The following is a 22,592-nucleotide window of genomic DNA, read 5'->3' as shown; positions in this document are numbered from 1 at the left end:
GTGAATATTATGTATTCAACATCAGTTTCTTAAGCTGATTTTTGGCCTGGTATTTACTTTCTTATCATGGTAGTTTCATATATCACGTCTTATGCCTATATTCTAGATCAAACAGAAAGCTGGAAAAAATATTTTCCGCACCTTCTCTTCCAAGATAAAATACAGAATACAGAAAGATGGAAAAAATATTTTCCTTCAACACAATTAAAATTTTTGCTTATGGTCTGAGATAAAAGAATACAAAATATCTTACTTGTTTCAATTTTTTTGATGTACTTCTTAACTAGATCACTTAATAGAGGCAATATACCCTTAGATGGTAAATTTTGTTTCTCACCCAAAGATTTAAGCCCTCGACCTCGTCCCTTTCCACCAGCACCAGGCGCGACAAATGTATATCTGATATTACTCTTCATATTAGAATCGACCTCATGCTCAATCTTCAATGGTTTCATCTTGAACCTGCAAAAAGAGCCAAAAAGTTAAAATTAAACCTGAAAAATGTTTAATAATGTACTAATAAAAGAAATTTTGTCATCATAACGATTAAGAATGAACATACTAACTCATAAAAGATATTAATTCACCTCATTAGTTCTTTTTTTTTCTTTGGGAAGAACTTCCTAACTCTACAATATCATCATCCATTTGTTCCACAATTTCATAGGAATCACGAGGTTGAGTCTTCCTCACTACTTGCCAACCTTTGTTGGAATTATCATCAGCATAAAATACTTGAGATGCTTGATCCACTAAAACAAACGGCTCATTTGTTTTCAAAAATCTATATGGATTAACACTCACAAAATCATACTCTTCCTTTTTAACTCCTTTTATTTGATCATACACATCAAACCAATTACATCAAAATAAAGTTACTTTGCTATCCATGACAAATTGCAACTCAATCACATCAGTTAAAACTCCATAGTAATCAAGGCTCTCATTATCTTCATCATTCTCACCCAATACAACAATACCACAATTTTGATTCCTTAAATTTTTATCATAATCTTGTACATGAACTTTATATCCATTAACGACATAACCATGAAATCTCCTTTGTTCAATTGTGCGACCTATCAACAAGATTACATTGAATATTTTAGAATGAGTATTACAATATTAGAATATCAAAATTTGATATTTAAGTATTACTCACCCTATCTTTAAACCAATCAATAAATTGTCAACTCCATTCTGCATTAGACAAGTGACGAACATTCTCATGAGTTTGTGCAAACTTTCTATAAAATAGAAGTGAACAATAAGTCTCATTAGAGAAGAAATAACCATAAAATACATAATAATAATTATTATTATGAGATGATATGAAAGAACTTTACATACTTGAGATATGGTAAGACCTCATCACAATTCTTCAATATGTATATATGTGCTTGTTCTAGTTCATCTACTTCAAGCTCACATGGATCTTTAGCTCCTAGAGTTTTTCCAGGATGACTAAAAATAGATAAACCACCATTCGATTGTTTTAAACCACCATCATAATTTCATTCAGGACAATTGAATCTTGTGTCAACTCTATGCAAATACCTTGAAGATAAGGTCATACATTCATTTGCAATGTAGCCCTCCGCAATACAACCTTCTGGACATGCCCTATTACCAATGAGAGATTTCAAAAAATATAACCATCATTCAATAGGATACATCCACCGATAATGAATCGGTCCAGCAATTTTAGCTTCAGTAGCTAAATGAACAGGTAAGTGCACCATGACATCAAAAAATGAAGGAGGGAAGACCTTTTCTAATTTGCAAAGTGTTATGGGTATTTGCACTTCAATATGTTCCAAGTTATCAATTCTCAAATCTTTTGATCCAAGAACACTAACAAATTATAGATAATTCAATCAGCGGTTCACACACTTCTTTAGACAACATACCACGAAGTGCAAGAGGGAGTAGATATTGGAACAGAACATGACAATAATGACTTTTCAATCCAGATATCTTGTGATCTTTGAGATTCACACATTGAGAAATATTAGATGAAAAACCATTAGGAACTTTTAGATTCTTTAAGAAAAGGCACAATTTGTGCTTATCTTCAGGAAACAATGTGTAGCATGTTGTTGGAACGTCAAATTTCTCCCCCTTTTGGATGGGGTGCAATTCCGGCCTAATGTTCATCTCTTGCAAGTCTAATCGAGTTTTAGTTGTGCCCTTGGTCTTTCCTTTGACATTCATAATTGTCACCATGATATTATCACATATATATTTTTCAATATGCATAACATCCAAATTATGTCGCAACAAAAGACACTTCCAGTATGGAAGTTCAAAAAATATACTTTTTTTGTTCCAATTATCCATTCGATTTTCATGTGATATCTTCTTTCTTATCTTAGGTACCTTTGATAAATGTAATCCTTCAAGATCTTGTACTTGATTAAGTATCTCAATACCGGAACACACTTTTGATGGGGGACTTTTCTCTGTTGTACCATCATATGAGTCATTCTCACTTCTCCATTTGTGATTCTGAGAAAGATAACGCCGATGACCCATAAAACACTGCTTCTTACCGTTATCCAATCGAATTGAGGTAGTGTCTTTTTTGCAACATGGGCATGCCAATTTTCCTTTTGTACTCCATCCTGATAAATTTTCATATACTGGAAAGTCATTGATGGTCCATAATAAAAAAGCATGCAACTTAAAATTTTGTATAGTTGATGCATCGTAGGTCTCAATACCAACTTCCCACAACTCCTTCAATTCCTCTATTAAAGGTTGAAGATATGTATCAATTGCATCTCCTGGACCATTTGGACCCGGAATAAGCATTGACAAAATAAAATTTTCTTGCTTTATACACAACCAAGGTGGTAAATTATAAGAAATAAGAACCACAAGTCAAATGTTGTGTGAGGTTTTTGAATTTCGAAATGGTTGAAATCCATCACTAGCAAGTCTGAGTCGAACATTTTGAGGTTCAACTACAAATGAAGGATGAAGTTCATCAAATGACTTCCATGCCATTGAAACTGTCGGGTGCCTCATTATTCCATCATCAACTCTTTCATCCTTATGCCATGTCATTAGAGTAGATGTCTTTGTAGACATAAACAATCTTTGAAGTCTAGGATTTAAAGGAAAATAGCGTAAAATCTTTGATGCTATTTTGTTTACCATTTTTATTCCTTGTTTCTCCACTATGTGTATTTATTTTTCATCTGGACGCACCACAAAATTTACAAGAATCAAGTAAGTTATCATCCTTCCAGTATAACATGCAATAATTAGTAAAAAAAATCAATTTTGTTGTATGAAAGCCCAAGTTTTTGAATTATCTTCTTTGCCACACAATATGAGTTCGGCAAATTGGCCCCATCAGGCAGCAACTCCTCTTTCAACAGTTTCAATAGCATTGTAAATGATGCATTACTCCAACGACCCATACTCTTATTATGAAGCAATTTTATCAAAGAAGAAAGCTTTGAAGCTTTTGAATTTTGGTATAATGGCAACTCAAAATCCTTCAATAGGCTATAAGAAATTTTTGCTTCAACATTTGGTTCCTCCTCAAGTAAGTCATCACAATCAGTATGTGTAATTCCTCCGTCAAGATTAGGATATAAATCTCTCAATAGCTCTTCTACTTCATCTTCACTCTCACATTCTTCTACTACCTCGCCATCTTGTTCTTCATCTTCATCTTCATACTATGATTCTGATAATGGCTCACCCAAATGTTCTCCATGTTGATACCAAAAAGTATAATTATGAATTATTCCATATACTAGCGAATGTGTCTCAACTGTTTTATGAGTTCCTAAAGATGTATTGTAACGTGACACATGGACATCGTATTTTATATTCTTCTCCTATTTTTTGAAAAGCATAATCCAAAAAAATTTGCACGCCGGATAAGTAGATTTCATCGAGACGATTATCAACAAGTTGCATCCATTGCTTACTAGGTGTCATAACATTGAAGAGTACATAAAAATAACAAAAATGCTATGATGAAAACTGTTAACTCCTTAGAGTTGATTTTGATAAATGACACTTAAACATTCACTCATACTCTTCGCAGGCAAACACATCAACAAGAAAGGAAACCAAGCACAAAGTATAAAGAAGAAATAAAGATATGTCATGATCTGTAGAATCAATAAGAGATTTCAAAATAAAGATATGTCTTGATCTCTAGAATCAATCAGATTCCAAAATCAATCAAGCAGATCATGATCAATCATAGATTCAGAAATCAATCAAATATATTCAAGATTGCAGAACAAATCACCTAAGGAAGGAAAGAGAAAATGTGCATCAATCAAATGATACTTTCAAGACAACAACATCAGTTAACATCCAAGACTACAAGGAAGAAATCGAAATCAAGGGATGCATTCAAGTTAACGAGATAAGCCAAAGATTCAAGACCACAAGAAGATCATCATACAAAGGAATAAATCAATTTTCTCATGCACATATTTGATATGGACATGACTCAACAAATCAATCAGAATAAAATCAAGGACTTAATCAAAGATCCTTGATTCAAACTCCCTTGGGTTTTCGTAAAAGAGCAAAGCCCTCCAAAGCTATATAAACCTCTCTTAGCCATAGTTGTGAAGTACGCACTTCACTTGAACTTATATTGTAATCTTCTTTTATCTTTCATAAAACTTTGTACTCACTTGAGTGAACAATTGAAAAGAAAAGAGAAAGAAAGATCTGAGTGTAGGTTATACAAGTAGAGATTATGTCAAAGAAAAAGATTTGATTTGCATATCAGACAGGGCTCTCAATTGTAACATTTTGTAACACCCAAGTTCTCAACAAGCTCTTAAGGAAACCCTTGAAACCCAAGGGGACTGGACGTAGGCACCACACCGGTGGTTCATAAAACTATTGGTGTCATTTACTTACTGCATTTATTATCTTTATTTATCTGTATTACTAACTTGCAAGTAAGTCGACTGACCACTATAGAAAGTCGAGTGAAGGAATTTTTAATTCACCCCCCCCCCCTTAACTTTCAACAACAACTTGTTACGATCATATACACACAATAAGGTTGAAATCTAAGGATAAATGACACTAAGAATTATAAAAGATTATAAATCAACTTATAATTAACAGGCAACACTTGAACCCCACTATTCAGAAGAAATTTACAAGATTTGGAGCCTTATAATATTCTAGAAAAGTTAGGGAATTGCACAGCCAATGATGAGACTTCAAATAGATTAACATGGGACAAAAAGTTGATTGTTTAAACTATGTCAAAGCAGCCTACTTAACCTTTTGTGCCCAGAATGATGGTGGAAAGTTAGTCGTGAAAACGATATGATTCGAATCCTAACTCCTACTGTATGAAAATTTACACAAAAAATCATCAAAAAGGTCAATATTTTAATCTAAGGCAGCCATTCATTTCATATAAGATTAAATTCTAATAACAAATAGAGAAATTATTTCTTTCTAGGTTCATCATGATCCTTCGTTGTTAAATATGACGAAGCGACAATTATCACACGTCCATATTTCTCTTGCTTAATCTTCAAATCGAGTCAACTATAAGAAGAAGAAGAAGAAGAAGAAGAGGAGGAGGAGGAGGAGGAGAAGAAGAAGAAGAAGAACTTTAATAAAAACAAGAAAACAATACAGTTTATGAAAGAAACAAGCAACTCGATTTAATTAGAAGAGCAAGCAAACCTTTGTTTTTCACCGAGCAACTAATGTAAGCCGTAACTACTCAACAACAAGAAGACACCGCTACTATGGAAATCCGTTGGTGTTGAGATTGGGACAAAGTTTCGATGGAAATACTATTGAAGAGCGTCAATTTTGATTTGAAGAGATAGCTAGGGCATGTTGCGACCAAATTCCTGAAATTTGCTTAATCTTCAGACTCATAATACACTTCACAAAATCGAGTCAACTATAAGAAGAAGAAGAAGAACTTTAATAAAAACAAGAAAACAATACAGTTTATGAAAGAAACAAGCAACTCGATTTAATTAGAAGAGCAAGCAAACCTTTGTTTTTCACCGAGCAACTAATGTAAGCCGTAACTACTCAACAACAAGAAGACACCGCTACTATGGAAATCCGTTGGTGTTGAGATTGGGACAAAGTTTCGATGGAAATACTATTGAAGAGCATTGATTTTGATTTGAAGAGATAGCTAGGGCATGTTGCGACCAAATTCCTGAAATTTGCTTAATCTTCAGACTCATAATACACTTCACAAAATCGAGTCAACTATAAGAAGAAGAAGAAGAAGAAGAAGAGGAGGAGGAGGAGGAGGAGAAGAAGAAGAAGAAGAACTTTAATAAAAACAAGAAAACAATACAGTTTATGAAAGAAACAAGCAACACGTTTTAATTAGAAGAGCAAGCAAACCTTTGTTTTTCACCGAGCAACTAATGTAAGCCGTAACTACTCAACAACAAGAAGACACCGCTACTATGGAAATCCATTGGTGTTGAGATTGGGACAGAGTTTCGATGGAAATACTATTGAAGAGCATTGATTTTGATTTGAAGAGATAGCTAGGGCATGTTGCGACCAAATTCCTGAAATTAAAGACTTTTCCTTTTTTTGTTTTTACTTTTCAGAAGTCGAGCAGATTCTTCGTTTTTTGGCTTCTATTAAAAATTTTGGCGCCTAAATATTGGTGAAAACAAAAGCTTTTCTTTTAAAGTATTAAAAATTAATTGGCTAGAAGTATATTTTCCCGCTTAAGTCCTTCAATTAGAATTTGGGACCAGTTAATAAGTTCTTTAGGGACCAGATTTAGTATCTTCGCAATAAAATATATAAATAAGGACCGGAATATAATATCGTCCTTATACATTTATCTTTAGAGACGAGATTACTAACTCGCCCTTAAATGTTGGTCTTAATTGACAGTTTTTCTTGTTGTGGATCACATCTTCAGGATCCGGAACCTGACGTAGCATTCTCTTGTCATGTATGTCTGAGATCTTTTTCTTCTTTGCTGCCATATATGTTACACCATTGACCTATGCCCCTATGAATATCATGATGTTAGTGTTACGCGGGGTAACTATCTGGTTTTGTACTTTTCCAACCCTTTCCCTTACTTAGTTGTACGCTCTTGACTCTATGGATCCCAAATTTCGTTAGGTGTCAATTCTTGAGCAACCAAGATACCTCATTATCTATGTAGATGCTTGCAGTCCTTAACTTTGAAAATAGAGTAACGTCAGAGTCTTAAACTTTGTAGGTGTGATTATTAAGAATAGATTACTCCTTTGTTCTTGCTTGTATCATCTAGATCTTTCCCCATTGATTTGTCACCACAACTATTAGGATTTATTAGGATAAGTAAACTGTCTTGCGCTTCTTTTGCGAGTAACCCTCTTTTGAACTTTGTATAGTAATAACCTAATTTTTCTAATGGTGGAATTGGAGTAACTAGAGATCATCTAGGAATGTGGATTATGGGATTCACATGCTAAATCAAAGCAAGAAATGCCCTACATGCAGAAGTGCTAGCTTTGCTACATGGCCTAAATTTAGCAAAATATAAAAACTTAAAACATCTTTTCGTGGAAACAGATTCTCAGGTATTTACTTAACACTCTGTATAGTAATAACCTCATATACTCACATATTTTCGCTGATTGCAGATCTCTACTCCTTCAACTGGAAGGATCATCCCCGAAACACATTCCGAGGGAGGTTAATGCAGGTTACTAGCAAAATACATAAGAGAAATGAAGTATCCCAGTATGATCAGCAATCAAACCTTGGTTTTTGAAGCATCTCCTTCACTTGTAATAAATGTACTAGAAAGAGATGCGACTGAAACTATATCTCATAGACTAGTTTCACTTTTGTATGATTGAACCTTTTGTTATTAACTAAATAAAATCCTTCCGTTATTTAGCGGGAAAAAAGACCCTCTTTGGAACTTTTCTAGCCTACCTGTGAGTTGAGAATCCCTAGTTGTCCCTTTTTAATCATTTTTACTTTTTCTTTGGATACCATATTACAAGTTGAAATATTTGTTTTTTAATAATTTCTTCTTTTAAACAAATTCCTCTTTGAAGTGCCAAAATATGAGATTGAGGTAAAATATTTAAGTTGATGGTGGAATATGAGCTGAAAGGGGGGGAAATATGTTGTCAGTAGTACCATATAAAAGAGGAAAATAAAAAAATGTAAAAAAGAAAAGAAAATGAAAGACAAAAAGAATAGAATAAAGTGGGAAACTAGAATGAAAACAAAAGGTAGAACATAAGTGAAAAAAGGGGAGGAAATAGCTAAAAAGACATGTGAAAGATAAAAGTGTTCATAGAGGGCAAAGTCACTTGTACCCAATTGAATATTCTTTCCATCCTCAAGTCTAAATTATAAGCTCACAAAGCCATTTGAGATCCAAAATCAAGTATTTCTTCAATTAAAAATGACTTAAAATAAGGACAAATTTATGACATAATACTTACGACACTTGACATTTTTAGTGAGTGTGAGTGATTTTGTATATTTCCTATATTTTGATTATCACATGATCTTGAGGTTGGGGACTTTTTTTTGTTGTGAGGGCAAATAAATTACATGAAACTTGTGACAGCATAAGTTTCTCGATTTCTTGTATATGTGCACATCTAGTTTCTAGTAACATCATGCCATCATATGTGACTTGAGGTTCATGAAATGATTGTTTGATAGCTCAAACACTTTTGCGTTTTCATTTTGAATTATGAGGTTAACTTTAAATAAGTCACATGTTTGTAAATTCATAGATAGTACCAATGTAGTCATTCTTGCTTTGATACTAGTATTAATTTTAGCTTAATTTTACTTTCTTGAGTACAAATAGAAGATTAAATTGAAGGTATTGATGTGCGGTGAAATTATGACGCATTTTATGTCACATAGATTTTGCATGTCCTTAATGCATTTTTTAGTATAGAATATGTTGTTTATCAAGTGTTTGGTTCATTGTTTCCTACCTCATCTTGTGTTTGAATTAAAACTCTATGAAATATTTTTTTCCAATTATATCCTTGAATTATTATGTAGTTGGGTCAAGATTATTAATTGCCGAACAATATTATTTTTATATGTCTTTCTAACTAGCTAGGAGAAGAACTCTTTTGTTGTCATGTTTACTATTTTTTCACTGGAATTATTTGAGGATAAATAATTGTACGTGGAATTAACCCAAACAATTCGGCACCCTGATGTAACCTAAGTATGACCAGTTTTCCCGGCGGCCCGTCACCTCCGGTGGCAAGCCATCTTTGTTCTCTAACAGAATTTCCTCCTTTTCCGTCTAGTTCCCAATTAAACCACAGTTCAATCCCCAAGTTGCCTACAGATGGTAGCGGCATCAGATTGTCATCTAATGTTTCTTAGTTAATACAATTAATCAAATTGCCAGTAATAACTCTCACGAATCACTTAAGAAGGAGATTACTATGGTGGAAAGTGTACCTCAAATCAAATGGACAGAGAAAGAGGTCAGCCTTATGAATCAGTTGGAAGACCTGGATTTTTCTGTTATTGGTAAATTCACGTATGATTGGGCTGATCTTGAAGAATTACGGAAAATTATTCCAGATTGGATTGATTAGAAGCAAGCATATTCTCATTAGATTGTCTAAGCAGGAGGATTATGTTAATCTCATATCAAAAGGGACGTTCTATATTAATTGCAGAGATGGGTATGCATATCTAATGAGGACGCTAATTAATGATTAAAGGTTTAAAGTGAATGAAGATGGCATGGATATCCTTCCCGAACCTACTGCCCACTTTTTTGTTAAAGAATGTTTATTCTCTCTTGCGAATGCAGTAGGTACACCTATCCATCTTGATCAAGCTACGATCAAAAGGACTAGACCTAGTTGTGCTCAAGTGAAGGTGTTGGTGGATTTAAAAGGAAGTTTTCCTAAATATGTTATCACGAACATTGAAGATGAAGTCACTGGGGAAGTAAGGTCTACCGTAGTGGATATTAGATATGACTATGTGTCTAAATCCTTCTGTCGTAATCCCCAAAAGCAGCAAGAAGTAGTGGTCCATCATTATGAAAGAAAGGATTCTATCCCTATTCACCATCAAAAAACAATTTTAGAGAATGCAGTAGATATAACAAATAAGGCCAGTAATAACCAAAAGGTTGATGACTATGGATTCTGATGAAAATAAGACAGAGTACCTGGAGATAGAAGATAATAGCCCTCATATGCAACAATCCCAAGAATATAATCATCTAGCAATAGTGGAGGTTCCTGTGGTGATACAAGTTGATGCAATTCAAGTATTCAAAGTGGAATCTCCCAACAAGGTTCTGCATGATATTCGATATAGTAGTGGTGATACAGATTCAAATCAAAGTGTAAAAGGTAATCATGAAATGGACAGACCTGAAGATGTCCTTGACAACATTGCATTAGAAGGAGATTTATCACCTAGATTATTGAAGTCTGCAAGAAAAAGAAAAAAGCAAGGTAATGGGGAGCAGAGTCAACCTTTCGGGGTTCAGCCAAAGAGAACTAAATCCATTTCACATGAATATGAAGGCTTAAATAAGGGATATTAGATCAGTGAAGTCCCAACAAGCATTTCAAAGGGTGCAAATGCTACATAAGTTTCATAAATTTTCATTTATTGGACTGGTAGATTCTTTTCAAAATGTCAGTCAACAGATACAAGAGAAGATTAAAAATGCCTACTGCCAGTGCAAACTGTTCTGGAAAGATTTGGTTCTTTGCAAATCATGATATTGATATTACAGTGATTAATGATACAGAGCAACAATTAACTATTAAGTTAATACAGGCTAATCAAAGTCATAATTTTTTTGTTGCTTTGGTTTATGCTAAATGCAATGCTAATGACAGATTACAGTTGTGGGAAGATGTTGATCAACTTACAACAATAATTAGAGAGCCATGGTTAATTGGGGGCGATCTTAATGTGATTTTAAATTCTGAAGAAAAAATAGGTGGCTTACCCGTCCATGCGGCTGATTATGAAGATTTTGAGACTTGGATCTCATCTTGTGACTTACAAGAAGTGAATTTTAAAGGAAGCCCTTACACTTGGTGGAATGGGAGAGCTGGGAAAGATTGCATCTTTGAAAGGTTGGATAGGGTGTTAATTAATCAACGCTTGGTGTAATCATACTGAAGTTCAACATCTACCAAGGACGTGATCGGATCATGCTCCCATGTTGCTGAATTGTGAAACCTATGTGGTTAGACATAGAAAACCTTTCAGGTTTTTGAAGTTTTGGACAGAGAATGATACTTTTACAGAAGTGGTTAGACTGAATTGGTGCACTACTAGCTCCCATAATCCTTATTTGGATTTCAAAGAGAATATTAAATGCATGAAAGTTTCCCTAACAAGATGGAGCAGAAAAGCGTATGGAGATATTTTTAAGCAACTTCTCATTAGGGAGGACATTATGAAAATCAAAGAGAAGTTATTTGAAGAAGAACCTTTTGTGATTAATAGAGAGGTGTTGCAAAGAGCACAAGCAGAATATAAGAAGTATATTCATTTTGAGAAGAAGTTTTGGCAGCAAAAAACAGGGTATGATTGGTTAGAAAATGGGGATAGAAATACAAGGTTTTTTCATAGTATAGTTAAAGTTAGACGAAAGAGGTTACATATCCAAGGAATGCAGAATAGACAAGGAGATTGGCTGGAGAATTATATCGATATTGTCTCTGAGGCAGTGTCTTTCTTTCAAGAACAATTTTCTCAAGAGGCAGAAGCAGACTCTTTTGAACTACTTAGATATATTCCTGAAGTCATATTTAATGAAGAAAATGTTGATCTTTGTAGATTTAATGAAGTTAAAAAAGCTATTTTTGGATTATATGAAGATAGTGGTTGTGGTCCAGATGAAGATTTTATCAAAGTTGTTGGGAGCTAGTGGGAGGTGATATTCTTAGGATGGTTATTGATTTCTTCAGGGGTAACACTCTGCCTAAATTGATCACTCATACTAACTTGGTCTTCTTTCCTAAGAAGGAGCTGGTGCATGAGTTCACTGATTTGAGGCCTATTAGTTTAAGTAAGTTCATCAATAAGATCATCTCTAGACTGGTGCATAATAGGATTGAAGGTTTGCTACCTAGATTGATATCTCCTAATCGGTTTTGTAAAGGGTGGAAGTATTATTGAGAATGTTTTATTAACTCAGGAAATTCGTTTCTGATATCAGGAAGAGAGGAAAGCCTAGTAATTTTCTTATTAAACTAGATATGTCCAAGGCATATGACAGGATATCGTGGTTTTTTCTAATGAAGGTGTTAAGAAAGATGGGATTTTCAGAGGTGTTTGTTGATGTAATATGGAGAATAATTTCTAGCAACTGGTATTTTGTGTTTATTAATGGGCAGGCACATGGATTCATTCACTCTACTAGAGCAGTAAAACAAGGAGATCCTTTGTCTCATGTTTTATTCATTATCTCAGCAGAGGTTCTCAGTAGGGCACTAAATACATTGATTGATGATAATCAATTTGTGGGCTATGGATTACCTAAGTGGAGTGATAATCTGAACCATTTAGCGTATGCAGATGATACCATCATTTTTACTTCTTCAAATAAGTATTCTTTGGAGAGAATAATGGAATGTTTGCAGTAATATGAAACTGAATCTGGACAGAAGATAAATAAGCACAAGAGTGCTTTCTTTCTTCATCAAAATGTTGCAGGAGAGGTAAGAAAGTTGGTAGAGGAGTGCACAGGGTTTACTAGAGGTCAATTTCCTCTAACTTATCTTGGTTTCCCCATAACTCATGCTAGGAAAAGGAAATCTTACTATGATGAGCTGATAAAGAGAGTCAAGTCAAAATTGCAAGTTTGGAAAGGGAACATGCTATCTTATGGGGGTAAAGAAGTCTTAATCTCTAGTGTTTGTGTTCCTATTCATGTGTTGTCCACAATTGTTCCTCCTACGTGTGTTTTAAAAGATCTTCATAGAATATTTGCTAAGTTCTTTTGGAGTAATAAGGTTAATGGGAGAAGTAAACATTAGGAAGCTTGGGATAAAGTTTGTTTGCCTAAGTAGGAAGGTGGATTGGGTTATAAATCACTATTTGCAGTGTCACAAGCTATGTATGTGAAGATTTAGAACTCAAAATACTTTATGGGCTAATTATATGTGGAACAAGTACTGTAAGAAGCAAATACCAACACTAGTTCAGTGGAAGGGAGGTACACAACTTTGGAAATTTATGTTACATAATAGGGAGTATCTTGAAGAGCATATATGGTGGGAACCTAAGGGTGGAACTGTATCTATTTGGTATGATAATTGGACTAGACTAGATCCATTATATCATCTACAACCACAACACTCTTATTACCCTATCACTGGGGTAGACATATTTATGACAGAGGAAGGATAGGATTATGAGGAAATGAAGTATTGTTTATCTGATGAGGTTGTGCAATATGTTAAAATTCATTTAGATCAGATAAAGCAGACAAATGCAATTGACAAATCATTGTGGACTGTAACAGGTTCTGGAAAATTTTCATTCAAGACTACTTGGGAATTATTGAGGAGAAAAAATGCAATTTCTGAATGGTATAAGAAAATCTGGATAGTTGGGCTACCATTTAAAATATCTTTTTTTGGATGGAGAGTGTGGACAAACAAGATCCCTGTAGCAGCTATCATGGCCAACTGGAATCCTAACCTATATCTTCTATGTAATTGTTGTAATTTTCCAGAAAGAGAGACTGTGGAACATTTATTCATTAAAGGGGAAGTGGCCAATATTGTGTGGAAGTATTTTTCACAAGCTGCTGGTATCATTGTTCCGAGGATCCAGGTGAAACAAACTATGAAAAGGTGGTGGGATTGTCAAGGAAACACTAGGCAGAAGATGATTTTTTAGGCAATGCCTAACATTATCATGTGGTTCATATGGAGGAGAAGAAACACAATTTTGCATTGAGGGACATACTTTGTAGATAAGGTGATATGGGATATCACTAACTTGACTCAGAGATTGCTTATAAAGAAGTTTGGTTATGTAGATGTTCCTAAATCCTGGCCTCATATGAATGCAATTCTAGATGAATATAGGCCAAAATTTCAGTATAAACTGGTAAAATGGTGTCCACCTCCTACAGGTTGGTAGAAATGCAATACATATGGATATTCAAGGGGAAATTCAGGACTCAGTTCTGCAACCTTTTGTGTGAGGGACTCTAAAGGTGATATATTGGGTGCTAGAGGTCTAAAAATAGTTGATTCTACTAACTTGATTGTTCAGGCTATTGCTATAAGAGAACGACTTTCATATTGTTTTGAGAAACAATTATCTAAGGTCATAATTAAAACTGATTATATGGCATTGGTGCATATATTGAATGGAGAGTGGGAAGTGCCTTGGAGAATGACAATGGAGGTCAACTCCATTAATAGGCTAAGGAATGCTTTGACAGTAAGAGTACAACACTCTTTTTTTTGGTAAAGTAATTAAATGATATTAGAAAGCATCAAGAAGATGCAAAGTCACAAAGCACAATGTGCAAGAAAGCTGCTCCAAACAGAAATATATGGAGCTAGCTTGGCAAAAACTTGAGAAACAGTCAAAAGGGGCCCTACTACTCAACTGTACTAGAGATAGAGAACTAACAAAACCCAAAAATTGACCACACTGTTTACAGTGGCAAAAAAATGCCAACTAAATAAACTAACTAGACATTTGGCCTTGATTGCGCAAAAAGAGGTTGATATCCCTTCAAAACATCTGTTGTTTCTCTCCTTCCATAGGTTCCAAAAAATTATTGTTAGGATCATTCTCCAGATCTTTCTGATGGATTTGTCAACTCTCCACAATATCCAGCTGGCATAGGCATCCTTGATGGTGTAGGGCATTACCCATTGTAGGCCAATCATAGAGTAGAAAAAAATGTCATCGGCTATCTGCTGCAGGGCAGTGCAAAAAAAAAGGTGATCAACACTCTCATTGGTCTGCTTGCACATAACACGTCTGTTGATGAGGATTACACCTTTTTTCCGGAGATTGTCTTGTGTTAGGCATGCTTCCTTCAGGGTTGTCCAGGTGAAACAAGATACTCTGAGAGGTTGCCTAGTTTTCCATACATGTTTCCAAGGCTAAAATTAAAGAATGTCATTCTAGGAGCTCATGTTTTTGTAGCATTCTTTCACAGTGTAGGCCTTCTCCTTAGAATTACCCTAAAGAATCCTATCTTGATCTTCAACCACCAGTGTAGTGCTTTCCAAAGTTTCTAGGAGGGAAAGGATGTCATTAATCTCCTAATCCTGAAAGTTCCTTCAGAAAATAGGAGCCCAAAAGTTTTTGTCTCTGGGCTATAGTTGCTTCTTGTTGGAGGCTATCTGGAACAAGGAGGGGAAAAAGTCTTTTAGCATAGAGTTCCCAAGCCATTTGTCTTGCCAAAATCTGATCTTGAGTTCATTACCAGCTTTAAAGGATACTTCCCAGAAGAAATCATCTTGGAAACTACTTATATGTTTCCAAACCCCAACACCATGGAGTTCATTGCTTTCCTTTGGACACTAGTGATCTTGAATGCCATATTTAGCCTACGTCTCTCCAAAACCCAGTCCCAGTTTGTCCATACCTCCAGAGCTACTTCATGAGTAAGCTGTCATTATGGAGTTTGAGATTCCTGATTCCCAGACCTCCTTGAGTCTTAGGTTGAGTAACTGATTGCCATTTACCAAGAGAGTACTTATGAGTGAGGATGTTGCCTTCCCACAAAAATCTCCTTCTGAGCCTATCCATTTTCTTTAGAATTGAACCTGGTATTGGAAATAAAAACATACAGCATGTAGGAATACTGTCTAGGACACTGTTGATAAGAGTGAGCCTACCACCCATGGAAAGGTATTGCATTTTCCACGTGGCTAGCCTCTTTTCCATTTTTTCGATAACTCCATTCCAGATTCCAGAGGATTTGAAACTTGCCCCCAAGGGAAGGCCTAGATAGGTGGTAGGTAATGACCCATTTTTGCAACTAAGTATGCTAGTAAGATCCTCTAGATTGGCCGCCTGATTTACTGGATATATCATTCTTTTGAGCATGTTAATATGGAGTCCAGAGATGGCTTCAAAAACTATGAGAGTGGTGTTAAGATTAGAGACATGCTGCTTATCAGCTCCACAAAAAATGAGAGTGTCATTTGCATAAAGTAGGTGAGAGACATTGACAGTGGTGGTTGGATTGCTGCCTACTTGGAATCCTTGAATCCATTGGAGTTCTTTAGCCTTAGTTAACAACTGACATAGCCCTTCTATTGCAAGAATGAATAGAAAAGAAGAGAGTGGATCCCCCTGCCTCAACCCTTTTTGAGTAGAGAAAAATCTAGTTGGACTTCTGTTGATCAGAACTGAGAACTTTACAGTTGAAATGCAAAAGAATATCCATCTTATTCACCTACTACCAAAGCCCATTTGTTTCAGAATATTGATTAGATAAGCCTAGTTGAGCTGGTCAAAGGCTTTCTCTATATCCAGTTTGAATAAGATCCCAGACTCACCACTTTTCATTCTCCAGTCTAGCACTTCATTAGCAATCAAGAATGCATCAGTTATCTGTCTATTCTTTAGGAATGCACTTTTGTTGCCCTGAGACTAGAGAATTCATCACCTTTTCCATCCTCCCTGCTAGGACTTTAGCCAACATCTTATAGACACTTCCTATGAGGCTTATAGGTCTATAGCCTCTAAGCTCCACAACACCTTTATTTTTTGGACTTAGAGCAATAAAAGAGGCATTGAAAGATATCACCATTTGGCAATTCTGGTAAAAGAAATTGAGAGCTGCTAGCATATCATCTTTGATGAAGCACCATGATTTCTGGAAGAAAGCCATGGTGTAACCATCAGGGCCTGGGGCTTTGTCAGGGGCACAAGCCATGAGAGCATTAGAAATCTCCAATTCAGTGAAAGGAAGCTCAAGCTTGTCTTTTTCTTCTATGTTGAGGGTGGGCAGGTTCTCAAAGATAGCTGAGGGTCTCTAAGATTCAGCCTCCTTGTAAATTTGTTGATAGTACCCCAAAATGCCATCATTTATCCTTACTTTATCTTCAATCAATTCATCTCATATTCTCAGTTTATCAATGGAGTAACCCCTTCTATGTGAATTGGCCATTCTCTGAAAGAATTTTGTGTTTTTGTCCCCCTCTTTAAGCCATAGGCATCTAGATTTTTTCCTCCATGAGATCTCTTCAGCTACTACAATCTGTTGAAGCTGTAGTTTAAGATTCAAGGACGGTGTTTTTTCTTGTTGTGAAAGAAAGGATTGTGAGTTCAGCTAATTGATCCAATTTCCCTAGTTCCAAAAGAGCCTTAGTTATTTGTCTTTCAATATTTCCATACACCTCCCTGTTCCATTTAGAAATGTCTTTCTTTAGGTTTTTAAGTTTCTGCAACAACACAAAGTCTGGGGTACCCTGTATAATGTAGGACTGCCACCATTCTTTTATCATATCAATGAAGCTTTCTGCTTAGAGCCACATGTTCTCAAATTTGAGGTAGGATGGTGATGTCTCCCAATCTCCGCTTTCCAAGATGATGGGTTTTTGATTTGAAATTACTTTAGGCATTGTGTATTATCTGATAGTCCTGAACATCTCGCTCCATTCTGATGAATAAAGGAACCTATCAATTCTTGAGGCTTGAAAAGTATCCTCCCCTCTTTACCAGGTGAACTGTGATCCTTGGAGAGGAGGATCGATCAGTTCGAGATCCAAAATGGTATTTGAGAGCCCCTACATATTACTAGATTTTCTAGTACAATTTAGCTTTTCACCCTCAAATCTACATACATTGAAATCTCCTCCTATGACCCACATATCAAACCATAATCCCCTAATTGAGGTCTGTATACTCAAGTGAAAACTCATTTGAAGTCTTCAGAGGTGCTCTCAAATCTACATGATATGGAGAAGGCCCCTGCTTCTAACTCAACACAATTCCAAGCTCTTTTGTCCCATAAAATTAATACCCCAACTTTGGTGCCAATTACATTAACTTCTGCCCATGGAAGCCATCTATTCCCCTATATTTGTCTGATTAGAGATGGATTCCAAGACTCTATTTTGGTTTCCTATAAACAAACAATGTCTGCTCCCCACTTTTGGATAAGAGATTTCAAAGTACTTCTCTTATCTTTATTATTGAGAGCCTACACATTCCAGTTGAGAATTTTAACTCTCATATGGAATGAACCTTGTGGTACATGCCCTTATCTTTCTTTCCACTTCCATCTTGCAGACCCCAATCCAATTTTTCAAGTTCATTTGTTGCTTTGCTCTTCCCCTTTTTCGCGTCTCCAGACTTCTTCCCCTGTTCAAGAATTTGAGATTTCCTCTTTTCCTACATTCTTAGTATAATGTCCAAGATTTCATGCTCGAAACCTGAAATGTTCACCCCCAGTGTTTTACATGCCTTCAACATAGTAAATTTTGTCTATTTTGATGTTTCCACCACAGTAGGGGAATCAATAATTTGTGGTGAAAGATCATTGCGCCACGGTAGAGGAATAAAACTATTGAAAGATTAAGAAAAAGGATCTGAATTAAAGTCATAAACTATAGTGGTGATTGGATATTGCCTGCACATACCCAAATAAGGCACTGGATTTTCTACTTCATCAACTGCTACAAGCTGAGAGAATGCCCCTGCCTCATGCTCCAATTTCCGGTGATTGGAGGCTTTAATTTTCAGTTCAAAAAGGTCGAAGGAGGCTGCAACGACAGAACTCAAAGGTCTGAAGCTGCATGGGTCTACTTTGGCAATGGAGGCTCTCCAAACTTGCGTACTGTAATTTTCCTTGTGTGGCTTCCTTTTCTTTGGGCCTTTGGTGTAATAACCATTGTTCAAGGTTGGAGAATTCTCCCATAATAGTGTTGGGCCAGCCTATTTGGAATTAAATGAGACTTGCCCTTTTTATTGCCCAAATAATTTTTGTGTCATGTGGGACTGTATGGGCCTGTGCTCCCAGCAGCTTTTCAACCCTAGCCGACTCAGAATTTTGACCAACGGGTAAAGGAGAGGACCGGATCTTCTTAATTATCGCTAATTAAAACAGCCAGCCAGCAGATTCGAAATTCAAACTCACCGAAAACTTCTTGGCTGAATTTCTGACGCAAATACGGGCCCAGTGAAAGTGGGATCTGTTCTTTGTGTCTTCGTCAACACCAATGAAGTCTCCGCAGTTGTCCCTTATATGCTCGAAAGTGTCCATGGTCCAAGCACTTAAGGGGATCCCAAATACTTTCAGTCGGATGTTTTCTGATGGCTCACATGTCTAAGAGTTGATGTCTTTTGACCACCACGACAAGTTTAGGTGCCTTTCATTCCAGAACCATTCCCCTGCTTTAACTCTTACTGACTTTTGTTGGGAAGGGAACTCAAAGAGATATTGATTGTGATCAAGGGGGGTGACTTTCAAACCAGTAACTTTCCATCTAGTGAGAAACCATTTTTGAATTAAATCAGGGTTGGGGATGTGATGGAAAGGGTCATTCACAGTGCCCACCAAGCTTTTGTGGAAAAGATGGTCATTGACTCCACCTATGCTTGTTTGTTGGCTGATTTCTGGCCAGTTAACTATGCTAGCAGTAGTTCGATACAATTTTGTTAATGGAGGTGGTAATGGTGATGACCCTATCTTGATGCTTTTCCCCAAAAATCAAATCATTGTAGTCGCAAACTTCGTCCATCCACTGTTATAGCTTATCTCCGGAATGATTACTACACCTTTTGAGGAGCCATGCCATACTTCAATGCGAATAAATCGACCATATATTTTGAAGTTTTGGTAGACTCTGTATAGGTTGTGTTGTTGTTTTCTACCCCACCTTATGTATAGTTGTCCAGAACCCTTTGAAGCTTGTATAAGAGTCTCGCATATCCATCTTAGATTTTGTGAATCTAAGCTTATCTTACTTGTAAATATCCTTCCTCTTTCTATTAATGAAAACCAGTTGAAATGTGTATCCCCTGTATTCTTGAGTTCAAAAGATTTATCCCCACTAATGAAAAAAAGCTTTTCCCCCATAATGAAAGAAGTTTCTGGTGGTCTGAAGCCATCGAAGGGAAGGAATCTTCAGGCTGTTAGGGTCTCGAGGAGATTGCCTTTGAGCATGTGTACAACACTCCTTATGGGAGGGAAATAATCTTGCTGACTTAGTTTTTGATTTTGCAGGTAACTTTGAATACAACAACTTTCAGGAGGTTCTAGTTCAAGCTAAGAAAATTATTAACTTAGACAAGCAGAGCATACCAAACATAAGAATCAGGCAGGCATGTCTTTTGACATCCACAATGTAGGTCTACTAATATGATACAATGTTAAAACATAAGTGTGTAATCAGAGAAAAGGTTACAATCTGCTATACATTAAGTGAAATCTGAAATAGTTTTTGTTGGTTAAATATACCGTTTAGGTGGTGAGAGCTTGAGGTGTCACATATGGTATGAAACCAGGATTCACATAGTATTATAGTAGATTATTTTCTTTTGTATTATACATTTATTTGTTGCAAGAAATTCACTGTAGTTACATTAATATTTATTTTCTTAATTGTGGTGGTGGTATTAATCTTCGGATTCATTCCATCATGGAAAAGGAAAGCAATGTTAAGGTAACAGTAAAGATCGAAATTTTAAGTCTTACCATGATGCTGCAAAAGCTATAAAAAGCTTAAAGTTGGTTGTATCTTCAATTCACTGTGTTTACAAATAAAGAGAATGTTAATAATATAAGGGTGATAATTTCATTGGTGATTCAACCCATTGATTTTAGATCTGAAAATTATTGTACATTATCTTTTCTGGAAATCTTAGACTGGGAGATAAACAAAACATCAATTGAAGCAACACGAGATTCTTAATTATAGTCAAGATCTGTATTGATCGGATTCTTCGAGAACCGAGAAACAATCCATAGATTCGCAACAAAAACAAGTCAGATGCAACAACATAAGTAAAGTGGAAAGTAGCGAAATGATTAAAAGTATCTACGATTCGAGGTGTAACAAGCTTACCTTTAAGCTCTATAGTTGGAAGCAATTGTGCTCCATGGATTTTCCACCAAGAATCTGAGAAGAAGCAAGAACACTTGAGCAACTTTCCAGATATTTTTACTTTTTGTTGTTGTAGTTTGTTTCCTTTTTTGTTGGTCTAATTTGTGGGCCTTTTGTACTTCTAATACTTATTGCATTTCATTAATAAATAAATTTGGGCCTATTTGGCCAATTGAAAAAAAAAGATAAATAATTGTTATCTTAATAAATTGATCACTCACAAAATGTCAATTTCAATTTAAAAAGATAAACCATCTACTTTTAAAACCAAAAAGTCTGTAAAAAAAATAGTAAAATTCAATAAAACATCTACAGTTACACATAAAATTTGTAATTTGTAGTTCTAATATGTACGCAATTTTATAAATTGTTCAAAATACAAATAATTAGAAAACCACACGCACATAATATATATATATGTGTGTGTGTGTGCGCGCGCGCGCGCACGTGTGTAGACAGTAAAATTCACGTCGAGAAAACAATAATCAAGAACGAAAAAATATCGCAACAATCATATTTATTATTTCAAAGTGTGAGTGTTACAATCTCTATGATTTCTCTATATTCGCCTTTTCGGATATAATTTAAGGATTCTTGAGCTTGATCTTGAATTTGACTTTAACTTGATCTTGGATTCAAGGGCTTTGAAGCTTGTTCTTAAATCTTTGATTAACTTGAACTTGAACTTGAACTTTATCTTGATCTCGACTTTAAATTAAACTCAAGGACTTCAAGCTTGTTCTGAATCTTGTAGTCTTGATCTTGATTTGTAGATTTGATGAACTTGATATGGACATGAACTTGATGATCTTGATCTTGGATTCAAGGGCTTTGGAACTTGTTCTTGAATCTTCAATGAACTTGAACTTGAACTTTATCTTGATCTTGACTTCTAGTTGAATTCAAGGGCTTCGAGCTTGATTTTGAATCTGGTGGTCTTAATCTTGATCGTTTTTTATCTTGAACTTGAATGCTTGAATTCTCGACTCGTAGAGAAATCTGCGGCTTTTGATCCACGAGCTTTCTCTAACTTCTTGTTAGAATTCTTGGTTCCTTTTTTAAATTATGAGGACCCCTATTTATAGTTTTAGAATAGAGGAGTTGTGCTTGGAATAGGATTCCGTTCGGCCAATCAGATTTAAGTGATATGGCATTTGTGTCACGCCCCAAACTCGAGGGGCGCAGCTGGCTCCTAATGCCAAAACGCATGCCCGAGCCGACCCTGCTGAACCATTTGCTACTAGCGCATGGTAGCCACACGCAATCAAGGAATCAAACAAGTATATCTCGGCTTAAAACTAAGCCATCGGCCGGCAAGGCCCCTGTCAACTGATCTATAAAAGAAACAGCTACTCCCAGGAGATCATATAAATAAATAGCCAACTAGCACAGAAGTCCTGATTGAGCTGTCGAGGCCACCATATATACCAAAACTGAAAGTAGGTATATATGAAGACAATACACCAAACAGCTCACAAGCTTCAGCAAACCAACAAACTAGGCCAGCATGGCCATAAC

At 35.7% G+C, this 22,592-nt stretch overlaps 1 protein-coding gene across 1 annotated transcript; it reads left to right on the top strand.

Moving 5' to 3' along the window:
• The first annotated feature begins 10,686 nt into the window (after positions 1-10,686).
• On the top strand, positions 10,687-11,905 carry LOC107062348 (uncharacterized). Its single transcript, XM_015312885.1, has 2 exons — positions 10,687-11,105; positions 11,224-11,905. Exons 1-2 carry the CDS (start codon positions 10,687-10,689, stop codon positions 11,903-11,905), a joined length of 1,101 nt encoding a protein of 366 aa, XP_015168371.1.
• The last annotated feature ends 10,687 nt before the right edge of the window (positions 11,906-22,592 follow it).

Source organism: Solanum tuberosum, unplaced genomic scaffold (assembly GCF_000226075.1).
Source record: "Solanum tuberosum cultivar DM 1-3 516 R44 unplaced genomic scaffold, SolTub_3.0 scf00219, whole genome shotgun sequence".
In the NCBI taxonomy this organism is placed as follows: Eukaryota; Viridiplantae; Streptophyta; class Magnoliopsida; order Solanales; family Solanaceae; genus Solanum; species Solanum tuberosum.
The sequence above is the reverse complement of the archived record's forward strand: the minus strand, read 5'-3'. Positions and strand labels throughout refer to the sequence as shown.